Raw genomic sequence first — 25146 nt, 5'->3', positions numbered from 1 at the left:
GCACAGCTGCTTCAGGGCGTCCTCCAGGGGTCTCATGCTCAGAAAAGGTGCCTATTAAACATCGGTTGAACAATTGCACTGCTCAAATGTCTTGATACGTTTCATTCTCAAAAACAGTCCTCAGCATAAAACAACTCCCTTTCACCCTGTGGGTGCTCTTTCCTGACTGCAGCTTCCCACCATGGAGCAGCAGTGGGGACAGAGGGCCACAGCCCTGCCTGTGGGTGAGCTGGGACACATGTGAGAAGCAGGTGCAGTGGTGAGCATGGCCCTGGGGGACTGAAGGGGGCCCTGATTGTAAAGCCTGACAGGGGGGGACACAGAGGAGATTTTAATAAACTACCATAACTGGTGACCAGTCACATCAAATGCCAACCTGGTCTCTGCTGCCACCCTCCTCAGTGGAAGGAAGGTCTACCTGGGGGGTGACGGGTCACGGCCGGAGGCAGAGGAGAGGTCCCAGGCGCTGGCTCACTAGGGCGGGGAGGCCAGGCCCAGGGATTCAGAGCTGTACAGACAGGCTTGGCAGGCGACTAGGAGGGTCAGGTTAGACTTGGAACCTGAGAGACACGTCATACAGGTCCTGCAGGTGCCCTCGTGTCATCCTCCGCCAGGGGAGGAGCCAGGACAAAGTCCTGGCTGTTGGCAGTGTGCCTGTACAACTTGGCACTTGAGGTCTCAGGTCACCTGTCACACTAAAGCCTGAAAAACCCAAGGGCAAAAATAGGCCTTTTGGCCCAGTGGAGCCTCAGAAGGTCCTTGCCCAATCAACCCAACTGCTGACAGTACAGGCCAGCCCCAGGTCTGGATTCCCATGGACCTCTTAGCCAGTGGACTGGGAGAGCTCACGTGGCTGTGGCTCCTGCACCAGCTGGGACTGGAGCTGCTGCTCTGGAGCCTCATCCCTCCAAAGGCAGGCGCATCTGAGTTGAGCGGGAAGGGCCTTGGGCCTGGGAACCTGGAGCTGCGGTCTCAGCACCTCCCCTGCTTGGCAGGCCGATCCTGCTGGGGCCAGTCCAGAGGCCCCTGTGGATCTCATCTGGGGTCTACAGCTGCTGTAGGTGGCATCTTGTCCTGCCAGCCAGCACAGGGCCCAGCCTCCGGAGTGCCAGAGGCCTCAGTAAGGTAAGGAAGGCCACAGTGGTGACTGGCCTTGTAGGAGCCACCCTGGCACGGCCTGTGGTCACTGACCTGGAAGTGGGGGCAAAAGGTACCTCCAGGTCCACCCCAGTTGGCGATAAGCTCCTGGAAGGGTTTACCCTCCGATAAGTGCTGGGAAAAATGTCAGGTCCCAGGAGGCGCGGCAGCAAGCTCTGGGCGTGGCAAGCTCTGCACTCGACACGTAGCTTTTCCACCAGCTCGGATCACAAAGGGAACAGATTTTACAATTCGCACCCAGCTATAAAGAGGAACTAACCCTCTTGTCGGGAGCTGCAGTTTCCCTCGTGCCCTTCTCTGGGGCCACCTCGGTTCCCAGGTGCCCCACCACCCTGAGGCCTTGCCAAGACTGTGCCGGCTGGCAGGAAGGGCTGTGGGGCACGTGGCACCTCCGCACAGCGAGGGTCCCCATCTCCTCCCGCTGACCCACCTCTGGGCCCTGGCCCTGCCTGTCCCACAGCGCCCTCTCCATCGGCCCTGCTCTGCATGGTGCCAACGTCCCCTCCGCCCTCCGGCCCAGCTTGGAGTCCCTGATACCCGTGGGACCCTGACCTCCCACCTCAAGCCCTGCGTCTGCTGTGGACTCTCCAACCAGGTCCCTCTCCTTTGGGGCTGGAAGTGTTTCCTCTGAAGGCTCGGACAGCGCTGGCGACCGTGGTGCAGGGGCCCGCTTGGGGCAGTGGACACGCAATGGGCCCAGGGCCTGCCTGCACCCACATCCCCCGCAGGACCTGCCAAGCCTCACGGCAGCACTGGCCTCACGGGCTGCTGTGACCGAGAAAAGATTTTAAACCCAGCCTCTTTCAACAGCCGCAGCAGCAGCAGCCACTGCTCCTGGCCCCTGGCCACCCCGTGGGTGCCCTGGAGTCACCCCCCCCCTCCCTTCCCCTTTGGGAGACGAGTAGCAGACACCCTGGCTCCTTAGGGGGAGTTTATTTCCCGGTCAGAAAAGGAGAAGCAGGGACAGGCTCCTGTGCGTTCTAGGCCAGGGGCCTGACCAGGGAGGGGGTGTGGGGGCGGCAGAGGGGACGGCTCCAGCTGTGCAAGCTTGGTCCCACAGTTGTCCTGGCTGGGTCCAGGAAGGGCCTGGCTGGGGATGGTGGCACCAAGCCTGGGGGCAAGGCGGCAGGCCAGTGGGCCCAGAGGACGGCACGTATGGAGGCAAGAAATACTGACAGGCCAGGCAGGCGACTCGAGGCCGGCAGGCCCAGGTGGGACAAGTAAGGCTTGGCCACTGGCTCCGTCGGCCAAGGGCCCTCTGCCGGGGCCTGGGCTCCAGGCACTGCCCACGGGCCAGAGAAGGCAGAGGCGGGAGGACACCCAGCCTCCCAGATGGGAGTGGAAGCCACTGGAGTTTTGGCAATTTGGCTTTCCCGAGCCCCAGGAGCCGTCCCACAGCGCTGGCCGGGGAAGGGGGCCGGCCAGGCCCGGGCAGACTGGGGAGCAGCACACCCCACACACCTCCCCGGGCCACAGGGAGCGCGGACAGGGCAGGGACCGGGGGAGACCACATGCTCATGCAGACACGGGGTTAGAGGTTAGGGCCGCCCCCCCAGCACGCGTTCACATGTTAAGGCATCATGGTTAGACGGTCACTGACAGCGGTGGATGGACTGACCGGGGAGAAGTGAAAGCGGGAGGACAACCGGCCCCGCCAGGCCCTACGCGGTACAGCCCGCCCCCGCCGGGAAGGGGGCCACGGTGGGAGCCAGGGCGACTGGAGGCCCAGGGACCCGGGCACCCAGAGCTCCCACGCGATGCCCGACTCTCCTGGGGGAAGCCAGGGCCTCGGGTCGGGTCAGGAAGGTGGGGACTTCGAGGACACCGAAGGGGAGACAAGGCCTGGGAGGAGCCCACCCCCCCCAGCACAGGCGGAAGCAGCAACGACACTAGACCACCGAGGCGGCTGGGTCTGCGGGCTGGAAGGGTGGAGGGGCGGGCGGCCAGGAGGCAGACGGGGAGAGGCGGCAGTGTGGGTGGCCCTGGCGGCACTTTGGTCTGGGGTCCGGGGGATGGGGGGGGTGGGGGGGCACGTCCTCGACCTCGGCCGCCCTGCCCGCCTCCCTCCGGCCGCAGCTCAGTCCTTCCACTCCTTCTTGATGGTGAGGTTCCACTCCCAGGACAGGTGGTCGGTCCTGTCGTCGTCTGTGAAGCGCGACTTGATGCTGTAGCTGCCTCGAGCCAGCATGCCCTTGGGCGCCTCCTCCATGGGCGTCAGGAACTCATACTCCTCCGCCCGGGGCCCGTAGCTCCCCACCATGTAATCGGTCTTGTCGACTGCGATGCAGGGAACACAGCCGTCAGGAGGCAGCTCTGCTCCCCACCCCCCGGGTCTCCCTCCCTCCTGGGGGCTGGGGGCCCCGCTCACTCACTCTTGACCCCCTTCCTGTACGTGTGCTGGATGTACTTCATGCCCGACACGATCTCTCGGTTCACCTGCAGGGAGGCACCCCGAGCAGGGCTCAGCGAGGCTTTCCCACCCAGGCCCCGCACCTCCCCGACGCCGGCGCCTTACCCGGAAAGAGATCTTTATCCGGTATTCCACACCCTCCTTCAGCACAAAGGATTGCTTCTTGAAACTCTCCAGATCTCCTGAATTTGAGAGAAAGACCATGCTAGGAAGTTCACCCAAAGGAAGTCACCTCCCACCATCCTGGGCACCCCAGACGCAAGACTGGAAAAGCCACAACCCCTGTAAGAGGACTCGGCTGCACTTCTTGTGCTCCCCAGCAGAGGGCGCCAGCAGCCCGAGAAACTATTTTTAGCGGAAGCAGCCGACCGCTGCGGCCCCAGCCAGGAACCTCGGAGAGGCCACTCACCTGTCAGGTCCAGCTCTAGAGGCCCTGGGGCAGTGCTACACACCAGGGTCAGGCGGGTCACCACGACATTGGGGACGTTGGGGTCTGCAAAGTGATCGCAAGTTAGAATTCTGCGGGGGGGGGGGGGGGGGGGTAAATAGCGGCAGACACCCAGGAAAGCCACGGGTACCCGCGCTCCTGTCCACTCACCAGCAGACACGGCCACGCGGCCCAACAGGGCCTCCTTGTACTTGCGCAAACTCTCGTCGTCCTTGTCCAGCTCCTGGATCTCCTGGATGCTCTTCTGGGCCGGGGGCTTGTAGTTGACCGAGTGCTCGTCCTCCTCGTTCTCAGCTGCAATCTGTGCCAGCTGCTCGGCGGTGGGCTCCTGCTCAGCCATGCTCTCTTCTAGCGGGGTCTGGGACACCTGTGGGCAGGGTGGCATGGGCTGTGGCAGCCTGGAGGAACCCAGCGTCGCCCCTTCTAGCCCTTCTGCAGGTCCCACTGGTGATCAGTGTTGGATCTTCCTCCACAGGTGGCCAAGCCTCCATGTGGGCCCAAGAGCAGGCGCATCCTCTGTAACAGGAAGGCCATGACAGCCAGAACGTCGAAAAGGGCCCGGAAACAGTCTCCCGAGGCCCAGAAGGGCCACCTTCACCTCCTCATCCTGCCCACCTCAGGGGACCCAATTCCAGGTCCACAGTATCCAGGGCTAGAGAGGCCCCAGCCTGCCCCTTGCAAAGACCAGGGACAGCTCCCCTGCTTCCAGGAAGCAGCAGCACCCCAGACCTACCTAGCAGGGTCAGGACCAAGTCCTGCTGCTTGTCCTGAATCGCCCAGGGGCTCACCTCAAGAGATCCCTCCTACTGACTATTGCTGATCGGTCTGTTCCTTCAGGCCTGTCCTAAATGTCTGTGCAGGCTACAAGTTAGTTCTTTCTCACCCTACAAACACAAGGCTCTCCTAAGGCTCAGATGACAGGGCTAGCCTGAGTCGCACAGATAAATCCTGAAATGGACGAGGGACCCTAAATGTCTGCCAACCTTATCTCCAGCTGTGAGGGTTCAGAGACCTAGAATTTGGAAACTGCTCTAGACGTGTGGGAATTTCAGGAGCCCCCTTCGGGATCCTCGCCCAGAAGAGCTCGCAGCAGTGCCATCAAAGAGAGGAGCAGTGCATAGGGCAGCCACTGGTCTTCTTTCACTAAGAATGACCATCGCATACCCCCCCCGGAATCCCCGAGCAGTATCTGAAACCCGCTCGGACCCGACTCGGTGGTGTGGGAGGTGGGTCAGGGCCGCCGTTGTCCGTAAAGACAGCCAAAGCCGGGATGTGCGCGCGGACAAGATCTCACAAAGGGCCGCGGGGGACCCGGAACCACCCGGCCGCCGAAGGCAGGGTGGGGCCCGGCCCGTATTTCCAGACCTCCTAGTCGCTTCCTCTGGAATTCCTCTAGAAAGCTCACGCCCTAACGCCACTCAAGCGCGGCCGCAGGCGACAGGATCCTCTAAGTGCGATCGCGCGGCGCGCACTTCCTGCAGGGCCCGCAATCTGGACAGGGCGCGGCAGGCGCGCGGGGTGGGGCGCGGGGGCCACACGGCTCAGGCGAGTGGGCGTCCGGCCGGAGCAGGCTGGCGTGCACCGGCGAGGAGGGAGCCGCTGAGCACGAGCTGCGACCACAAAAGAGGCCTGCACCTCTGTGCATCCCCAGCTCCCGCCCCCGGCCCCTACGCCCCCACCTCTCGCCTTCCAGCTCCCTCGCCGCCGCCTCCCTCCTCCGGCGTCCCCGATTCGCACGTGGGCTGCCCCGGCGCCCCGGCCGCCGCCCGCTGTCACCGCCGCCCCCGCCCAGCGCAGACCCTTCGGGTGGGCAGGCAGGAGGGCGGGGCGGGCGGGGCGGGCGGCGGGAACAAAGGCGCGGCCCCCCGCCTCCCCCTCCGCGGCTGCCCCGCCCGCTAGCCCACCGCACCAGCCGGCCCCGCCGCCCGCGCTCACCGGAGCCTCGACCGCGCCGCTCTCGCGCTCCCTCCCGCACGGAATGACGAACGTCGCCGCCCCACCCGCGCGCGCCCGGCCGGCCACTTCCGGGATCACGCGACTTCCGCTCGCGCCGGGCGGGCTCCGGAGAGCGCATGCGTGCGCGGGGGCTGCTGGGAGCGCGCCGCGGCCATCTTGAGATCCCGGCTTGTGGGCGCGTCCCGCGTGGGCAGCGAGCGGGGAGCCCTGTGGAGGCCGGTAGGGTTGGGGTTCTGCGCCCTTTGGCACCTGCGTTTCCTGGTCCGGGGCGTCCCCGCGGGTCAACCCGCAAGCTAAAGGGGCGAGGCAGTGGCTCGCGGACGGTGGGCGTGGCACGCGAGGCGCAGGCGTGTCTCTCGGGCACGCAGCCGTCACACCGCGGGGACGCGCTAGTCGGGCAGCCCCCGTCCCCGAAACCAGCGCGCCGTCCCTGCCTTTCCTTCCTTTCCAGACCCGTCAGCGTTTGGCCGCCCTGCCGGGAGCGCTCCTTCACGAAGAGAAACTCAGCATCGGGAGCGGCTCTGTGCCGCTCGTGACTCCGGAAGCCCCTGGCTCAGCCGCCACCGTCCCCCGGGGTCTCCACCCGGAGCGCCGGGGCTGGGGGCGCGCGTGATTTGTGGCCGGCGGGATGGAGCCCGCGCTGCCGAGGGCCCCCAGCGCTCGTCTCTCCGCGTGGGGTCCAAGCCCTCCGCTCCACGGCGCGGTCACGTACGCTCACCTGGATGGCGCATCGGCTTGTTAGGCGGTAGAAGCGATAGAACTGCGAAATACTGATCTTAGTATTTTTGGAAATGTCTCAACTTGCGCCAGTTTGGGGAATACTGTCAGCTTTCTGTGTAGAAAGTTGAGCTGGCCAAAGGCAGAGCATTCCAAGCTGGTTGGTTCCTGGGATGTGCTTCGCAGGCGTCCTGTTACTGGAAGCTGCAACGCCAGAGCCGGGCGTCCTGCCTCGCTGCCAAACTGCTTTCCAGTAACCCAAGTGCCTTTTACTTTATTTATTCTTTTTTTTTTTTTTTTTTGTCTTTTTTTTGTCTTTTTGCTATTTCTTTGGGCCGCTCCCGCGGCATATGGAGGTTCCCAGGCTAGGGGTTGAATTGGAGCTGTAGCCACCGGCCTATGCCAGAGCCACAGCAACGCAGGATCCCAGCCGTGTCTGCAACCTACACCACAGCTCACGGCAACGCCGGATCCTTAACCCGCTGAGCGAGGGCAGGGACCGAACTCGCAACCTCATGGTTCCTAGTCGGATTCGTTAACCACTGTGCCACGAGGGGAACTCCTATTTATTCTTTTTTTTTTTTTTTTCTCTCGCTTTTTTTAGGGCCGCAGCCGTGGCATATGGAGGTTCCCAGGCTGCGGGTCACATCAGAGCTACAGCTGCTGGCCTACACCACAGCCACAGCAACACGGGATCCAAGCCTAGTCTGCAACCTACACCACAGGTCAGGGCAACTCCGGATCCCCCTGAGTGAGACCAGGGATCGAACCCAAAACCTCATGGTTCCTAGTCGGATTTGTTTTCGCTGGGTCCCACACCGGGAACTCCCCCAAGTGCTTTTTAAAAAAATACCAGGCTCTTACATACATCGTCTGTTGCTGTGTAAAAGCAGGCCATGAAATTTAGCCACTTGAAACGACCAATTTTATTATTTTGCATAGTGTCCAAGGATCAGGGAGCCCCTCTGCAGGGTAGTTGTGGCTTTGGGTTTTGTATGAGGCTGTGGTCAAGCTGGGAACCAGGGACTTGGTCTTTGGACATCTGCAGGAATTCAAGCTCATGCCTGCGCTGTGGGCAGGAGGCTCGGGTCCTCCCTTTGGGGAGGAGGATTCAGTTCCCTGCTTCCTTCGGCCTCCCTCCCGAGTGAGGCCTCAGAACAAGAGTAAGCTCAAGACACAGCCTTAGTGTCCCTCACAGCGTCGTGTCAGACGTGCCGCCACTGCTGCCTCTCCTGCTGGCGACACAGACCGTGTCTGGTACAATGTGATGGGCGCCCACAGGGGCACCAGAACAAGGGGGCAGCCCCCACGCGAGGTAGTAAGAATGGGGTTAAGAAGCCCAGTGGACCTGCCACCCACTTCTGCAGGTACCAGCTTGTGGCCCGTCTTGTTTGATCTGTGCCCTCCTTTCTCCACATGCAGCAAGTGTGAAGCAAACCCAGAGGCTGTCAGCCCGAGGGCCTTCCACACCCTCTCTCGTGGCATTTTGGCAGCGGCACTCCGCGAGCAAGTGCTCCAAGAGGCCTTCTGAGGCTCCTTGCTCCCAAGCCCAAGTTCAGCCAGGCCAGGTTCAAGGGCAGAGTTTGCCACAGAGCCCAAGCGTGAGAGCGGGTGAGAGTCTCAGGGGTGGAGACAGGTGAAGGTGTAGCCAACACACAATTCCACAGCAGGGAAGGAGGTTACGAACCGCTCCACTCTGGCCACAGGTCTCCAGACAAGCGTGAGCAGGAAGCTGCCTTCTCTGTGACAGGGACTCACGCCGTCTGGAACAGCGGGAGCAGCTCCCAGCAGCGCAGTCAGGTCCCGTAGCAAAGGCTTTGAGGCGCTCGGCTCAGAGGTCTCTAAGGAGTCACAGTTACTCTCAGGGAGGGCGTCTACCAGTTGTTCCTTCTCTTCCAGTGGCACATTGTCCATCAAACTTCTCATCTAGGAGCTCCCGTTGTGGCTCTGGGTTAAGAACCTGACACAGGCCTGGCCTGGCTCCAGGCTGTGGCCTAGGTCCCAGATGGAGCTCTGATACCCTGTGGCTGTGGTGTAAGCTGGCAGCTGCAGCTCCGATTCGACCCCTAGCCTGGGAACCTCCATATGCTGCAGCTGCAGCCCTGGGGAAAAAAAAAAAATCACACCATAACAGAGACTCACCTCTTAATCAGAAGGGAAGCCAAGGACTGTGGCCTCTCCTCTCCTTTTAAAACACACCCCCTGCCTCCTAGCAACCTCAAGGGCCTCTTCCTGTGCAGGGCCTGGGTGCGGGGAGGCTGAGGGTGTGGCTTCTCTTTGAAAATTAGGCTAAGGACCCAGAAGACCTGCTCCTGAGCACCAGGCAGACGCCTCACGCTCTGATGTTGGGAACGTGGGACCATAAGGCGAGTTTGTTTCACGTCAAGTTTTGGAGTCATTTACAGACCCGACCAAGGAAATTAACAAGTTCAGGAGCCATTAACAAATGGCTCAGTGGGTTGGGGATCCAGCATTCTCACTGCTGTGGTGAGGGTTCAAGCCTTGGCCTAGGCGCTTCCATGCAGTGGGTGTGGCCAAAAAAAGAAAATGAGTTTTTAAACATCATTCAAGATCTGACCAATATTTTCCTTGACTGTTCTGAGCTGAGTTTCACACCTGGCGTTAGTTGCAGCAGCATCTCCGTCGACAGGATCGGTCTCCCTGCTCTGCACAGCGTCCTGTGGAAGGACCAGGTCACTGGTCCTGAAGAGTCTCCGGGACCAGCTGGCAACACCACACCAGTGCTGACACCTGCCCTTGATCTTTTCTGCAGGTGCGGGAGGGGCCCGCAGGAGCCGGACTCCAGGATTGTGACGTGTTTCTGCACCATCGCAAGGGAGGGTTGATTCTATTTTGAAACTTTTATCAAATTAGCAAAGAACCCGAGAAATATGATGCGGCATGGCCACACCCCAGCGCCTGTGACTAACAAATACTACTACGTGTTAATTATTTTTTGTCTTTTTAGGGCCACATCCGTGGCATATGGAAGTTCCCAGGCAAGGGGTTGAACAAGAGCTACAGCTACCAGCCTACACCACAGCCACAGCCACACTGGATCCTTAACCCCCTGAGCAAGGCCAGGGATCGAACCTGTGTCCTCATGGATACTAGTTGGGTTCACTACCAATGACCCCCAGTGGGAACTCCAATGCATATTAATATAAAAAGGCTCTGATGGGAAGTTCCTGTTGTGGCTCCCGTGAGCTGTGGTGTAGGTCACAGACACAGCTGCTGCTCTGTGGCTGTGGCTGTGGTGTAGGCTGGCAACTGCAGCTCCAATTCAACCCCTAGCCTGGGAACATCCATATGTTTGCTGTGAGTGCAGCCCTAACCACCCCCCAAAGTAAAAAAACCCTGTGATGAATGAAAACTTTTCACATTATTCAAGTAAAAGTATTTAATGACACAGAAAGGCAACCGGTTCTCTTACAGCGTCACTAAGGGATCCTTTACACAATCCACCCACTGAAAGTGTACAATTCAACGATTTCCTCGCCAATCTGTGGACGTGCCTAATGATCACTCCAATAACGTCCCCTTGAGATGCCTGTGGTCGGTGCCCACTCCAGCCTCCCCGCCGTACCCCAGACCCTGGCAACCCCGTCCCGCTTTCCGCATCTGTACATCCTCCTTCCTGGACGTTCGTTTTGCGTCCGTGGACTCACACCACCTAGAGGATCTTGCATCTGCGAGCTCACCTGACGGTCTGGGTTCCATCTAGAGCGTCCTGGTTTTTGTGTAAGTACAATGGCCCATTTTGCTGTATTCACTTGCTGGTTGATGGACTTTGGGTTCCTTTTTGCTGTCAGAACATCTGCACTTTGCTGGCCTGAAGGCATGTTCCTTTGTCCTGGGTTCACTCCCGAGAGGAGTGGAATTCCCCACTTTGCAGGCGGATGGACCATCTTGCAATCCAGAGAAGGTTCTAACTGGGCACACCCTTGCCAACACTTGGCATTGTCTTTTTGACCGAAGCTGTCCGAGTGGGTGTGACATGCTGCCTCAATGCTGATTTCATTTCCCTGATGAAGAGTCTCTTATGGTAGAACATCTATTCAAGTTTTTTGTCCATTTTTGTTATTATTGTTTGGCTTTTTAGGGCCGCACCCACAGCACATGAAGGTTCCCAGGCTAGGGGTCAAACAGGAACTACAGCTGCCAGGTTATGCCACAGCAACGCCTGATCCGAGCCGCAGCTGTGACCTACACCACAGCTCATGGCAACGCCGGATCCTCAACCCACTGAGCCAGGACAGGGATTGAACCTGCATCCTCAGGGATGCTAGTTGGGTTTGCTAAACCGCTGAGCTGCTGAGCTCACAGCTTTTTAAATGTATACAGCTAGCTCATTACAGAAGTGAACACAGGTTTATGTGCATGACTTAGTATATGTACTTTCCAGCTCTGTCTGGGAAGGGCCCCGAAGCAGTAACAGCCCTGGAGCAATGAGCACACCCACGGGCGAGATCTTGGTGGCTACATACCAGTCTCCGTGAAAGGAGCCTGGAGCCTCTGGCGGTGCCAGAGTCCCGAAATGCTTAAAAAAGGACACAGCAGGTCAAAAGGGGACAGACAGGAGGAACCTTAACAGTCTGAGCAACAGAGTAACAGTTACCTGGTTATGACTCATAGAATCAAACACCCACAAATCCACACTGATATAAATAACTGAATAAATGGTGGACAAAGAACTGCTCTTTTTTACAAAAGAACTCCAGTTAATGAAATGAAAAGACAATCTACGGAATAGGAGAAAATAGTTTCAAATGATGCAACCGAGAAGGGCTTGATCTCCAGAATATACAAATAACTCATACAACTTGACACCAAAAGATAAATGAATAAATAACCCAAATGAAAAATGGGCAGAAGACCTAAAAAGACATTTCTCCAAGGAAGACATATTAGCTGGCCAACAGGCCCAAGAAAAAATGCTCAACATCACTAATTATTACAGAAACACAAATCAAAACTACAATGAGGTAACACTTTACACTGGTCAGAATGGCCGTCATTAGTAAGTCTATAAATACCAAATGCTGGAGGCGGGGTGGAGAAAGGGTGTCCTCCTATGGTCCAACCACTATGAAACAGCATGGAGATTCCGCAGAAAACTACACAACTACCATACGATCCAGCAATCCCACTCCTGGGCACATATGCAGAAGAACCTTTCATTCAACAGAAAAGATACACGTACCCCTGTGCTCACTGCAGCCAAACATGGAAACAAGCTGAACATCTACCCAGACCAGTGGGTTAAGATGTGGTCCATACACACAATGGACTGCGACTCAGCCGTTGAAAGGAAAGAAAGAACGGCATTTGCAGCAACACGGATGGACCTAGAAATTATTGTGCTAAGCGAGGTCAGTCACCAACATCGAATGCTTTCACTTCCATGTGGGATCTAAAACAGGACACACTGAACTTCTTTGCACAACAGACACTGATGCAGACTCTGAAAGACTGATGCTTTCCAAAGGAGACAGGTTGGGGGTGGGGGGCACACTGGGGGTCTGGGATGGAAATGCTATAAAATTAGGTTGTGATGATTGTTGTACAACTATAAATGTAATAAAATTCACTGAGAAATGAAAACAAGATACATGCAAAAAAAAAAAAAAAAGACACATGCACATGCATGTTCACTGCAGCACCATTCACAAGAGCCAAGACGTGGAAACAACCTCATCGTCCACTGACAGATGAATGGATTAAGATGTGGTGTGTAGGAGTTCCCGTCGTGGCGCAGTGGTTAACGAATCCGACTAGGAACCATGAGGTTGCGGGTTCGATCCCTGCCCTTGCTCAGTGGGTTAAGGATCTGGGGTTGCCGTGAGCTGTGGTATAGGTTGCAGACGTGGCTCGGATCCCGCGTTGCTGTGGCTCTGGCGTAGGCCGGTGGCTACAGCTCCGATTCAACCCCTAGCCTGGGAACCTCCATATGCCGCGGGAGCAGCCCAAGAAATAGCAACAATAACAACAACAACAAAAAAGACAAAAAAAAAAAAAAAAAAAAAAAAGATGTGGTGTGTATACACAATGGAATACGACTCAGCCATAAAAAAGAACAAAATAATGCCATTTGCATTAACATGGATGGAACTAGAGAGTCTCATACTTAAGATTCATTTAGATTCTCATACTTAGTAAGAAAGACAGATACCCTATGATATCAGGTCCTTGTGGAATCTAAAACATGGCAGAAATGAACCTACTTAGAGAACAGCAACACTCGCATATACAGAGAACAGACTTGGGTTGCCAAAGGGGAGGAGGAGGGAGTGGGAGTTCAGGGCTGACAAGTGCAAACTTTTACATCAGGAATGGACACACAGGGGGCCTGCTGCAGAGCACAGGGGACTATGTGCAATCGCCCGTGATGGATCACGCACAAAGGGGGGATGAGAGAGTGGGTACAGATGTATGACTGGGTCACTCGGCTGTACAGCAGAAAGGGGCAGACCACTGTAAATCGACCATATTAAACAACTTTAAAAAAAAGAACTCCAATTAACATGGAGAGAATGAGCAAAATTTAAGAACTCACCATTAAACGTCACAGTAACAATTACTGCACCGTGGGTGCTGAGATGAGAGAGCGAAGTGGGGCGAAACAAGGATTCACCTGGTGCCAAGTTTCTCCACCCGCGGATTTAGGAATTACACAGTGGGGGGGGGGGGGGACCCAACTCTCCGATCCAGAAGCCGGCGGCTCCCGCTGATCCACACAATCAAGGCCACCGCCTCGGCCACGAGCCAGACTCTGTGCTGTACCCACAGCACCCCCCGTCTGTGGCATTCCTACCACTGCAGGTGACTCTGGAGAGTTCTTGTGCCGTGCTGTGGGTTAAGGATCCCATGTTACGACGGCGGCAGCTGGGGTCGCTGCGGTGGTGTGGGTTCGATCCCTGGCCTGAGAACTGCTGTGTGCCGCGGGTGAGGCCCAGAAAAAAAAGAAAGAGAGACCCCGCCGCCGCTGTACCAGAGATAAACCTCAAAGCCACTGTGCTGAGTGAGAAGCCAGATCCCTTTGCACGAAAGGCCTGATCCATAAAGCGGACGCATGGAGGCTGGGAAGGGAGCAGAAAGGTGAAGGCTCGTGTGTTCTTCGCGGGGACAAAGGAGTGTGTGCTGGGATTTGAATGTGGCGGTGGATTTGACTGAGTAAATGGGGGAACATCACAATATGTCAATTATGTCAATAAAGCTCTTATCTAAAAAACCTGCAGCAACAAGCCTTTCTCGGGACAGTGTAGGAAAGTGACTGTTCATGCTGTTACCTTTTCGTACTGATGACACAGCTTATCCTACACGCATTGAAACAAAACCACAAAAGGCCACTCTGCCGTCTCTCCTTTTCTTTCCGTCACTGTCTACGGATGTCACCCACACCCGTCCCCAAAGGCTGGGCCCTGGGAGCCCTCCCCCAGGCCAAAAGCCAGCAGTCAGGCCCCAGGACCTCCGCCCTCCGGCAGGCACACTGAAGGTCTGGCTCATCCCAGGTTCTCACCCCAGGTCCTTTGCACCTACTTTCCTCTCTGCCAGCAAGGCTCCCTCCCCACATATCCACATGCACACAAGTCCCCCTCGTCACAAGGCCCCCACCCTCTGCTTTCTTCCAGAGCCTTGTCACCACCTGGCAGCCTGCTTCCCCATCTTTCCCGACTGGAATGTACGTTCCTGGAGAACGCAAACGCGCAAGTCTCTATTCCTGCCTCTCTCGCTTCCAGTGCAGCCGTTAGCCTGTGTCACCGCATCTGCTCTGTTTCCTACACCAGAGCCGCAGCCCCTGCAGGCCAGAACTAAGCCCTTGTTTGGAGGACAACCTGCAGCTGAGCAGACACACCAACCTTCTGGGGTTCCAAACCCCGTCTGGGGAGTGTGACCCCCACTCCGCGACCTCGCCTGAGCCTCCTGCTGGGTTTCACACCTGCAAGGGGACAGAGCTCTTCCTTCTCATTCCGGTTGCTTGGTAACCTGTGTACCTTGGCTCAAGCACGCACGTGCCAAGAAAGTGCCCAGGAGTCGACACCTCTTCCCGGGAGCCCCCCAGCAGCAGCTCCTCAGGCCAGGCAGGCCCGGGGCTCCAACCCCTGTGCGCGTGCCCGCCCTCCCCCAACGCCAGCTTCCCCCTCAACCCCTTCAAAACCCGGAGGGATGACGGCTGAGCGGCCGAGGGAGGCCCGCACACTCCTGCACCTCACCGACCTTCCGCCAGATCGCAGGGCAGGAGGCTGGCTGGGGCGCATCCCAGTGGGGGCCTGACCCTGCGAGCGGGGCAGCCGCAGCCAGCTGGTGCGCGAGGCGCCGGTCGGGCAAACACGCAAACACGCGAAGGAGAAAATGAGCACGAGCGCCAAGACCTCTCCCCCCTCCCTTCCCTCCACCACTATTTCGGGGATGAAGCGCTGGCCGGCGCCCCGGGCACCACCCTCAGGTGACCGGACGCCTGATGGGCCCGGAGCAGGGGGCTGTCCCTGCACGTAGCACCACCCTTCCTCCCAAGAGCCTCTCACACGGGCAGGGCCGCGCGTGGTCCTCCAGCCTTCGAAGGAAGCCGAGGCTGCCTGCTTCATGAACGGGGAGGCTGAGGTTTGGTGGCCCAGCCTGGTGTCACCCTCCCCCGCCTGTCACCGCTGTGCTGGCGCCCACAGCCTCCAGGCCAGAGATGTCACATGGCCTCAAAGCAGCAACGGTCTGGGGCCATGTGCGCCCACCTGGACCCGACCCTGAGCTCAGCCCCTCGGCCGGCTTTCTCCCTGCGCCGTCCTCCCCACTACCGCCGTCCTCAGCCCCTTCCACGCAGAGCCTGACCTGGCTCAGGCAGCTCAAGTGGCAGCTGCTGGCTCTGCGGTGACAGCCTGGTAACTGGCCGTGGCAGGGCCACTGCCAGGCACACCTCCCTGGTGACTCGCTCCGGCCCTGTCCCCAGTGTGGAAGCCTGGAAGCCCCCTGAGCGGCAGGGCAGGCCTCCCCTCGGCCTCCTCTGCGCCCTAGCAGCCCAGCATCGGGTGGGAGGGGGCGGCCGGGGGCCAGCCCCCCACCCAGCTTGGGCTAAGGCAGAGCGGAGTAGCTCGCAGGAGGGGGCACCCAAAGACGGCTGTGCCCTGAACCCTGCACAGGGCACCCTGACGTCACTGTCCTCTGCTCCTCTGCCCCAGAGACGGTCCAGGCGGCACCTGTGTCTGCCAGCCCCTCCAGCTCCCTGTAGCTCACGTCAGATGCGGCCCCAGCTCCCACTAGCTACGTCACCAAGGCTGTAACGAGGACACCCTCACGGGACTTCTGCTGCGACGACGAAGAGAATCGCACTGCAAAGCCGTCAGGTCACCACGGTTAAATCCCAGTGTCTGGAACCACAGCATCAGAGACAGGAGAGAGAGGCTGAAAGCCAGGGTGCCCACCCCACCCGGCCCCTCACCTCGACGTGCAGGCAGCGAGCCGCAGCTGCGGGCGGAAGACCCTGCTCCACGGCCTCCCACCTGCCGGGCGGGAAAGAGACGAGCTCAGACCTGTGGAACAGACAGGAGAGACGCGGCCACCACCTCCAACCCGCAGGCCCGTGCCCCTCCGGCCACCGGACCCCGGGGGCGCCCAGGCGAGGACCCCAGCACGGGAGGAATCAGGCAGGGCCACTTCTACACACGTTTCTAGTTTATTATGGCAAAGGTGGAAACGCCACCTTCTCCACAACTGCAACCAGTAAAATTTATCCCAAAAATAACTCGGTACAAAACAGGTCTGCTTCAGGATTTAAAAAAAAAGAAAAAGAAAAAAAAAAGAAACCTTTACATGAATTTTAAACCCTATTTTAAAACATAAAAGAAACAAATCCATCACTGGCCACTCAGCCCCAGTCTGTCACCCCCCCCTCCGGGGAGCACGGACGCGACGTCTGGGTCCTGGTCCACGCACGGATTTGCCGGTCTGCTTAGCTGGTGTCCATCTGAAACAGAGGACGAGGGTTCTCGCTCACACCGGGCCTCCCAGGAGGTCCGGGGCCGCTGCCCCGCGTCCTCCTCTGGGACCTACCCTGGCGTTGTAAGCGTCCAGCTGGGCGTCCAACTCCTCCGCGGAAAGCTGCTGCTTCGAACTCCTGCCGGTGCCTCTGCCTCTGCCACGGCTGCCGCCACGGGTGCCTCTCCGGGTGCCGCCACCGCCACCGAAACCTCCGGAACCACGGTTTCTGGTCATGCCCCCTCTGTTTACACTAGCAGGAAGAGGGAACTCACTCTCGTGCCCGGGGGGGCCTGCGAGCTGAGTGGACACCCCAAGGGCCAGCCCCGCCCGGAGGCTGCACACTCACCTCTGTGCAGGCCTCCGCTGCGTGTCGATCTGTGAGGTGACGAGCTGAATGTTCATGGGGCGACCTGCGGCAGAGAACACAAGAGGGCCCGCTCCGTTAGAGGGCTCTGCGGTCGGCCTGCTGGGCGCCGCGCCCCAGCCTCCACGCGAGCACTGGGAAGGGGCCTGGGCATCTCGATGCTCCCTCCCGACGAGGCCAACAGCCTGGAGATGCCGCTGGGAGAGCGAGCTCGCGCTGAGCACAGCCCAGCAGCATCCTCCCGGGTCCAGGGCAGGGGGGTGTCTGAAGGGCTCCCGAGTGGAAAGGCCCCTGGTCTCTAGACTACGGCCCCGCGCTCAGAGGCGGACTACGGCGGTTCTGAAGGGCCTTCGCAGAAGGGAGTCTCCTGCAAGGAGCTGCAGGAGGGGAGGACTGGGGCTTGCTTGCTGGAGGGGGTTCACGAGAGGCTGGTCCAGGTGCGCGGGGGAGCGTGAGACGGCAGAACGGGAAGAGGGAGAAAAAGGGGCGACGGCCAAGTGTCCTCAGGCACAGGCGGCCCCACTCCTGGCGCCCGAGGCCTTTCTGGGCGCGGCTCCCGACGCACCGTCCAGGGCCACGCACCGTCCAGGGGTACGCACCGTCCAGGGGTACGCCGTTGTACTGCTTCATAGCTTTCAGGGCGTCTGCTTTCCGCTCAAAGTGCACATCAGCGGTCCCCAAACTGCGGCCCGATCGGTCATAGTGCACAGCCGCCTTCTTCAGAGTTCCAAACTCAGCAAAGAGTTCCTGTGAGTCCGAAAGAGCACTCGTCAGCGAAGCCCTTTTCTTCCTGGCAGCCCAGGGACACTCCCTGGAAGTGTGCACTGCTTTGGGGTATCTACCTGGGAGGCAGACGTCACGTGTGGGGGGGGCAGGGCAGTGGTAGCGGGAACTGGGGGATGGGATGGGGCAGGGGGACAGCAACTTCCAGGCAGGAGCCGTTGGGCCTGAGGGCTCCTGCCAGTCGGGGGACCTGACACAGGTACCACAGTGCAGGTAAAGCATCACAAAGCCCGCGGGGAAGGGCGCGAGATTAAGTGGCCCTCGCCTTCTACAGAGGAAGACCTACGACACGCCCGAGGACTGCGCCGAGAAGCTGCAAAGGCCAAGATCACAGAGCGAGGGGCTCTAAGCCAAGGTGGATCAGCTCGAAGGGCCCGCTGACTCGGGAGCCCTGACCCAGCCCCTCCCCCGGGCAGATTCGGGCTCACCTTTCCCTCTCCTCCTACTCAAGCCTGCCGCAAAGTCTGAAGTCAAGCGCTGCCATGGAAACTGCCCTGACCTCAGGCAGGCTGGGAGTTGGAGAGGGAACCCAGAGTGTGGGGCTACTCCGGCCGCAGGCACACAGCGGGAAGTGGAGTTCACCAAAAGCGGTTTCCAGTGGATGCCAGAAACCACCTTAAAAAAAGTGTGGAGACACTGTGAGCGCTCACTGGCCTTGCTCTGTCCCCCCACGGCTAAGTAAAACGGCTGGGCTCTGGGAGACCGAACCCAGGAAGGCCCCTCACCCGGACCCAGCCATCTGCAGGACTGACCCCCAAAACGGCATTACTTCACGAGAAAACCAGTTCAAGTGCCTTGGAGAGTGGATTTAAAAAAGAGAAAAAGAAACGGAAAAGAAAAGAGGCTTGAGTCGAAGACGAGACTAAATAAACACTTGCGCCGCTAACGAGACCCAGAGCGTGAGCATAGGTGAGAGAAAGACCGGGACCCAGTTCCACGGGGCTTAAGGCAGAGGGGACCAGAGATGCCTGTAGCACTCTGCTTCTGCACTTTGTCAGCCCTGCAGAGAAAGGGCTTTCTCCTCCCAAAGCATCACTAAAACGGGCACGAAATAAAGCCGCAGACAGCCGCGCTCTTTCAGGGACGCAGAACCACACGCGTTCAGCCACACTTGCCAGAAAAGGGCAGGCAGAGGCTCCTCACCCCCACGGCGGATGCTTAGCTACCAAAGCCGCGGTGCCTCGGCCCGGCCCGACCCGGGCCTGTCTTCCAGCGCAAACTGAACCAGCAGTTGGACTTTCAGCTCTAGCTTGGCCTTTGCTATGCACTCCAGCAGCCCCTTCCAGGGAGCAGTGGTGGCCAGCCCTCGAGGGCCTGGGAGGGGCTCACTGTCCCAAGGTGGGTGCGGATTCAGGGTCCCGGCCCGTCCCAAACACCACAGTCAGTGCTGTACAGGGTGAGCTGCTCCCGAGGAGAAGCTCCAGTCTCTTACCTGAATATCAGCGTCGGACACGCCAAAATCCAGATTTGACACCAACAGTTTCCCACCGGTCTCCACGCCGGCACCACCCCCAAAACCGCTGTCGAAAAGGTCGTGTTGCCATTTGTCAGGAAGCTGTTTCGGCTAAAGAAAAAGAAAACGCGACAGAAAAAGACCCATAAGTCGCGCTCCAGGACTCGCCCTCGCCCCCACGGCCACAAGACCTTCCCCCATCGCGGCCCGGGAGGAAGGCACCGAGAGGGGCCCGCAGCCCCCGCTTCCCGCCCGCGGGGCCGCACTTCCCGCAACTTCTCGGTTCCCTCCAACTAACTTCCCGCCGCCAGGGCGGCCGCGCCAACGTCTCCTCGGCCCCCGGCGCCACGAGGCCCGGCGTCCAGCCCAAACAAAGGCCGGTGGGGTCTCGCTTCGGGGCCCGGCTGGCGCGCGACCTCCCCCGTCCGCCCGGCCGGCGCCCGCGCCCCCACCCCCCCGGCCCGGCCCGCCCGCTGCTCCCGCGTCGCGCTGCCTGCCCGCCCCCCGGCCGCGGCCCGCCAGCCGGCCTCCGCACTCACCCTGCTGTAGGGCGCCGGCCGGTTCCTGCCGCCGCCCGCCGCGCCGCGGGCGATGGCCGGCCGGTTCCGAATGGGTCCGCCGCCTCGGCTCACTCGCGCGGCAGCCTGCGCCCCGCCGCCGCGGCCGCCCTGGGAGCCGGCCCGGCCGCGGCCCCTGCCCCCGCCGCGGCCGCCTCGCTGGCTCCGGTTCAGCTTAATGATGTCGTCCAGAGACATATCCATTTTGTCGGCCATGGCGGGCGCGGAATCGGCCTCGGCTGGAGCCCGCGCGTCAGCACGCCGGCGCGTCACTTCCTGCGCCGCGCGGCCTTTTCCGGGCCTGCGTCCTCGGAGCGGCCGCGGATTGGCTGCGAGGCGGCGGCGGCGTCGGGGGGCGGGGCGGGGCGTGCGCGCTGGACCCCGGGCTTCGGCGGGCGCCGCTGAGAAGTGCCTGTCCGCAGCCGCGGTCGTTTATATACCTTCCCGCGCGGGCGCCGGCGCCGCCAACGGAAGGCGGGTGGGGCAGCGCGTGATTTGGTTAGTGGGGGTGCGGCCGTTGGGCGGGGCCGGGCTTCCGCCCCTCCCTTGCCCCTCCTTGCACGTCCTAACCGGGTCCTGCCCCTCCCCCCGCCCCGAACCCGCGCTCGGGTCCGCGGAGGCGGGGGGAGCGGCCGCGCAGGCCGGGGGCTTGTTTCCGCGGGTGTCTTGCAGGGAGGGGTTTGGCTCTCCTCCTGACCTCGACAGTCATGTCCCTTTCAGACGTACACACGGCAGGATTTTGCAGTGGTTAACGGAAGCCGACGCCCCCTTCCGTGGACGCCCGGGCAGAAGCGCGGCGTTGGGAGATGCGCTGAGCGCCCGGTCCTCCCGGGGACCCGGCCCTTGCCCCAGCCGCCTCGCTGACAGTTTGTGCTGCCCTGCCGGAGGCGACTCCTGCCCTCCCCGACCCTCTAGAGGGCTCGGGGCGGAACCTCTTCTTTGGCTCCCAAGTGCTGTAGCTCAGCAGCCTCACCGGAACCCCGGGGGTCTCTTCCCTCCCGCAGGCTCCCGCGCCATGAAGGTGAAGATCAAGTGCTGGAACGGCGTGGCCACGTGGCTCTGGGTGGCCAACGACGAGAACTGCGGTATCTGCCGGATGGCCTTCAATGGCTGCTGCCCGGACTGTGAGTGCCCCTGCCCGCCCTCGAGTTTTGACTGCTTGCTGGCCTTGGCAGGTCCTTAGAGATACCTGCATAGCATCCCCAGCGTTTGATTTCCTTTCCCCAAGAAAGTTAATGGGGAAAGGCTAGTCAGTTTGGGCCCATGTTTGTACACGAGACGTCTGTCAAAGGTTTGGTGAGAAAAAAGAGCACAGCTTCCTGTCCAGGTGAGAGTCACTGTGAAACACGTGGGACTGAGAGATGTGTTAAGATCTTTTATTCGAAGACCTTTATTCTCAAGCCAACAAAAGAATGGAATGTTATAAAACCACTCTCCCATCTAGCAGGTCAAACCGGAAATGACATGTTTCCGTATTTGCTTTTGTCCAAATGTTTTAAAGTCAGTGCTGGAGGTAATGCTTTTTGCCACTCACTTCTCTCTGTCATTCGCCACTGCTGTCACCACAGACAACACAACGCAAGGAGACATCTTTTGCCGCTTTTGCCGTGTTCGTTCCTTCCCAGGGTGTTTGGTGAAGTGAAAGTGGTTGTTATATTCAGGTCAAGAGTTAATTTAGTTTGGGGACAGACGAAAGGGTCTCTGGCTTTGCCAAGGGGACAAGGGTGGTCCCAAGAGGGAGGTGGGGCTTGGGGACCACTGAGCAGCTGCTCGGGTGCAGTGAGTGACCAGGCCTGTCTTGTGGGGCCATGTGAGGCCGAATGGTGCTGCTTCTTAGAGTCACGTGTTTCTACCCTGGTGGTAATCCTTCGTCTTCCTGCTGAGAGGGAATCTCATCACCCAGGACTCAGCCCATCCTGTGAGTCAGCCAGGCGGGATGCAATCTTAGGAGGCCCTGACTGGCTCTGCCTGATGGGGTTTTCCTGAACGTGAAGGAGAGGAGAAGTGGGAGATCTGGCCCTTCCTAGAGAAAAAAGAAAGGAAACCACCTTTTCCAAGAGTACCACACGGGTGGGGTGGGTATCTGCAACCTCCTCAGCAGCAGATTACGGCCTCAGGAGAGAAGAGTCCTCGAAAGCAATTTTGTGGCTGTGCCCTTGGCCCGAAGTGGGCGATGAGCCTGTGTGGTACCCGGTGCACACCGCCCAGTGGCACACTCCAGCTGCGGGGCAGGCTGACGGGCGAGTGTGTCAGCTGCAACGGAGAGGGGGCTTGGAGTCTGAACTTGGGGCCTGCTGGTGGTGAAACAGAGGGAGCCGGTGGTACTGAGCAAAGTGGTGGGTGAGCCCAGGATGCCTTCTGCCCGGATCAGGTGACACTGGGGCTTCTCTGCGGAAACGGCACTCTGAAGAATCCGGAGGGACTCAGACTGTGATGAATCCACTCCTCCCAGGGTTTCCGAGGGCGGGCGAGTCTTGCTGAGAGGATTCCACCGGCCTGAGCCGGCCCGCCGCCAGCATGCTCTTGTACTGTCAGGTCCCGGGGCAGGCAGGCCGGCCGGGGCACCCACCAGTGGGCTAGCTGGCCCTGCTCGTCCTCTCCTGTTCTGTTTGTGAGGGAGTCTGACGTGTCAGGGGTGATGGCAAGCCTTGTTCTGCTGAGGCGGAACGGCCGGGTGGGACGCCGGACGCTTATCTAAACGAGGGCCCCCACCCGGTGGGCTCCTGGCACAGCGTCCTGCTCACCCCACCCCCGTGGCCTGGGAGGCAGAGGGAGTTTTGTCCTTGCCAAAGGTTGTCGGAAAGGGTGAGATGTCTCCAGTTACAAAAAGGATGTTTTAAAAGATTGAGGAACTGCTCCAAACAAATGAAGGCGATGGCGGTGCGACGTGTGTCCCACGGGGGTGGCTGCTCGGGTCGGGAAGGAGCTGGGTGTCTTCAGCAGACGTGGACACGACGACAGCCACCTGGTCGGAACAGCGCCCGCCCCTCAGGTGGCAGCGGCCCTCATTAGTTGTGGGGCCTTGGCCTCCATCAGGTGGGGCAGCGTGGTGGCTGCAGAGCGCGGTGAGGCTGGTCGAGAACACAGGCCAGGTGCCTGGCCCGCCGTCCAGCAGAAGCAGGTGCTGCCTGGGGCTCGAGAGCAACGTGGTGTGGCTTGGCCGTGGTGGTGTCTCCTTAACGTATTGTACGGTCACCTGTGTCCCTGTTTGGTGTCTTAAGAACCAGGGCCACAGGCGACCAGGCCAGCCCGGGGGTCTCGGGGTTCCCAGACCTGCACTTAGGAGCCACTTCCTGGGCAAGATGGCCCCTGTTGTCCTGGTGGTCTGTCTGTGCACCAGTGACACCTTACACAGCTAGCACGTGAGGGCCGCAGAGACCCCCCAAGGCAGTGACGTAGGGAATGGGACCTAGGAGAAGGTGGGGGCAGTGGGCTGCAGCCCCTCAGTCCCGGCGGGGACCTGACCTGGGGAGGTCATTGGGTTCTCTTGTTAGCAGCTGTTTGGCGGGGTTTTCCAGATCCTTGAAGATCAGAGGGCCGCCTGTTGCCCTTGACCTCAGGCAGCGTTAGCGTGTCCTGTGTGTGCCACGTCCTCTCCACAGAGGTAGCGCTTCTAGGTGTGTGGAGTGGAGTGCCAGCAGCAGGTACCAAGGGCCTTGGAGGTAGGACTCTCTCAGATTAGAATCAGGAGAGAGACAGGATGTCCTGTCACTCCCAGCTGCTGACAGGCGAGGCCACAAACATCACAGTGTCCCCAAGGCGAGGGAACCATCTGGGTCCCAGAGCCACGGCCGGCCCTCCCAGCCTTGACCAAGAGGTATAGTTCACCCCTCAGATGCATGTGTCCCCTGCAGGCACGTGACATGGGTGCCAGGTGGCAGGGCCAGAGCTTCGGTGTGTCCCTAGATGGGCCCAGGCCCTGGGAAGCCGGCAGGTGGGAGCCGTGGGCCCGGCCGGAGCTCTTCCTGCTGGGGAGCCATCCATCCCCCAGCAGGGCAGGGGGAGGGAGAGTGGGCGCAGCCCAGGTGGGCCTTGCAGGAGTTGCCGTGGGGGCAGTGGCTTCACTCTGGTTCCTGTCCTTGCTGGGACACAGGGCACAAGGGGCTCTGGCCACCCTGGGCACACCCCGCTCCCAGCTTGCCCCGCGCTCTGGGTGACTCGCTGCTCCTCCCTCCCTCCCTCCTGCAGGCAAGGTGCCTGGCGATGACTGCCCGCTGGTGTGGGGCCAGTGCTCACACTGCTTCCACATGCACTGCATCCTCAAGTGGCTCCACGCGCAGCAGGTGCAGCAGCACTGCCCCATGTGCCGCCAGGAGTGGAAGTTCAAGGAGTGAGGCCACTGCCAGACGCCGCCCCCACCCTGGGAACCGTCCCTCTCGGCCTGTGACGGGGTTGAAACGAGGACTGGAGCTGCATTTGTTTTTTTCCATCACAACGTTGACACTTTTATCCAATAAGTAAAACTCATTAAACCACCTGAGCCTGGTTGGAGGCCTCCGGTTGCTTGTGTTCTTGGCGCAGATGCGCCTTGGCGCGTTGATATGAAAACTCTCATGAATAAAACATCTCCACGTGATGCCACCAGGCCCTGAGTCACAGGCCCTGGAGGGGAGGAGAAGGAGCTGGCGCAGGAGGGTCTGGCTCAGGGCTTGAGGAGCTGGGCCTGGCTGAGGCCCTGGGGTATCTTTGTGCCAGTGAGGCAAGCCGTGGAACCCTGGCACAGAGGCTGAGGCCTTGGGGACCGCTCTTGAGGCTGCCCTGTAGGGCCCTGGCTGCACACAGCTGGCAGCCACTGCTGCGCTCCCTCCTGCTGGAGGGCGGTGCCCGAGCAGGCGCTGGTGGTGCCAAGGCCGTGGCCGGCTGTCTCCCAGAGCTGAAGGCCAGCTCCTGGTCGGCACCGAAGTCCTCGACATCTGGGCGCGTCTGCAGGTGTCCAGGGCCTCCCTACGACAGCTCCCGTGGGGTGGCGGCCCCTCTGGGTGACGGTCCTGGCAGCCCGTATGTCCTGTCTGTGCAGGCCCCTTCCACTCTGCCCTCAGGGTCACCACCCTGTGCCCCTGGAGCCCCTCTGCCTAGTGGAGAGCTGGCTGCTGAGCGTTTTTACACACCTTTTCTCTGTCCTCAGGCCCCAGGGGAGGACTGGGCACTGTGGTCACCCACGTGGCACTGTGCCTCCCAGCCAGGCGTTGCGTCCCGAGGAGAGGAGGCCCTGGGGACCATCACACCCACACAGAACCTGGAAGTCGTGTGCCCCTCGCCCAGGAACCCAACTGCCAGGGCCCCTGTGCTGGCATCTGTCCTGGGGAAGACACGGGGCCAGGACGCTGGGGA

General features: G+C 60.2%; 3 protein-coding genes and 1 long non-coding RNA gene across 8 annotated transcripts; 2 read left to right on the top strand and 2 right to left on the bottom strand.

The window, feature by feature from the left end:
* Positions 2074 to 6035, bottom strand: ARHGDIA (Rho GDP dissociation inhibitor (GDI) alpha). 4 transcript variants are annotated; one of them, XM_021066138.1, is made up of 6 exons: positions 5696 to 5719; positions 4167 to 4383; positions 3978 to 4061; positions 3674 to 3750; positions 3531 to 3594; positions 2074 to 3435 (listed from the first exon to the last, which is right to left on the bottom strand). In XM_021066138.1, the coding sequence occupies exons 2-6, from the start codon at positions 4354 to 4356 to the stop codon at positions 3236 to 3238; spliced, it is 615 nt and encodes a 204-aa protein (XP_020921797.1). In that variant the 5' UTR covers positions 4357 to 4383; positions 5696 to 5719; the 3' UTR covers positions 2074 to 3235.
* LOC110255935 lies at positions 6089 to 16462 on the top strand. The gene is made up of 2 exons (XR_002336921.1): positions 6089 to 6191; positions 6424 to 16462. It is a non-coding gene; the product is annotated as an uncharacterized LOC110255935 (long non-coding RNA).
* On the bottom strand, positions 16335 to 20154 carry ALYREF (Aly/REF export factor). Of its 2 annotated transcripts, none has more exons than XM_021066430.1 (6): positions 19798 to 20154; positions 19238 to 19369; positions 17622 to 17769; positions 17005 to 17068; positions 16731 to 16908; positions 16335 to 16644 (listed from the first exon to the last, which is right to left on the bottom strand). In XM_021066430.1, exons 1-6 carry the CDS (start codon positions 20029 to 20031, stop codon positions 16630 to 16632), a joined length of 771 nt encoding a protein of 256 aa, XP_020922089.1. In that variant the 5' UTR covers positions 20032 to 20154; the 3' UTR covers positions 16335 to 16629. The 2 variants fall into 2 exon arrangements, with proteins under 2 accessions (XP_020922089.1, XP_020922091.1); XM_021066432.1 differs by having other exon boundaries at positions 16338 to 16644; positions 16731 to 16899.
* ANAPC11 (anaphase promoting complex subunit 11) lies at positions 20160 to 24302 on the top strand. The gene is made up of 3 exons (XM_021066434.1): positions 20160 to 20313; positions 20820 to 20939; positions 24004 to 24302. Exons 2-3 carry the CDS (start codon positions 20831 to 20833, stop codon positions 24147 to 24149), a joined length of 255 nt encoding a protein of 84 aa, XP_020922093.1. The 5' UTR covers positions 20160 to 20313; positions 20820 to 20830; the 3' UTR covers positions 24150 to 24302.

The sequence above is a fragment of the Sus scrofa genome, chromosome 12 (assembly GCF_000003025.6).
Source record: "Sus scrofa isolate TJ Tabasco breed Duroc chromosome 12, Sscrofa11.1, whole genome shotgun sequence".
Classification (NCBI taxonomy): Eukaryota; Metazoa; Chordata; class Mammalia; order Artiodactyla; family Suidae; genus Sus; species Sus scrofa.
The sequence above is the reverse complement of the archived record's forward strand: the minus strand, read 5'-3'. Positions and strand labels throughout refer to the sequence as shown.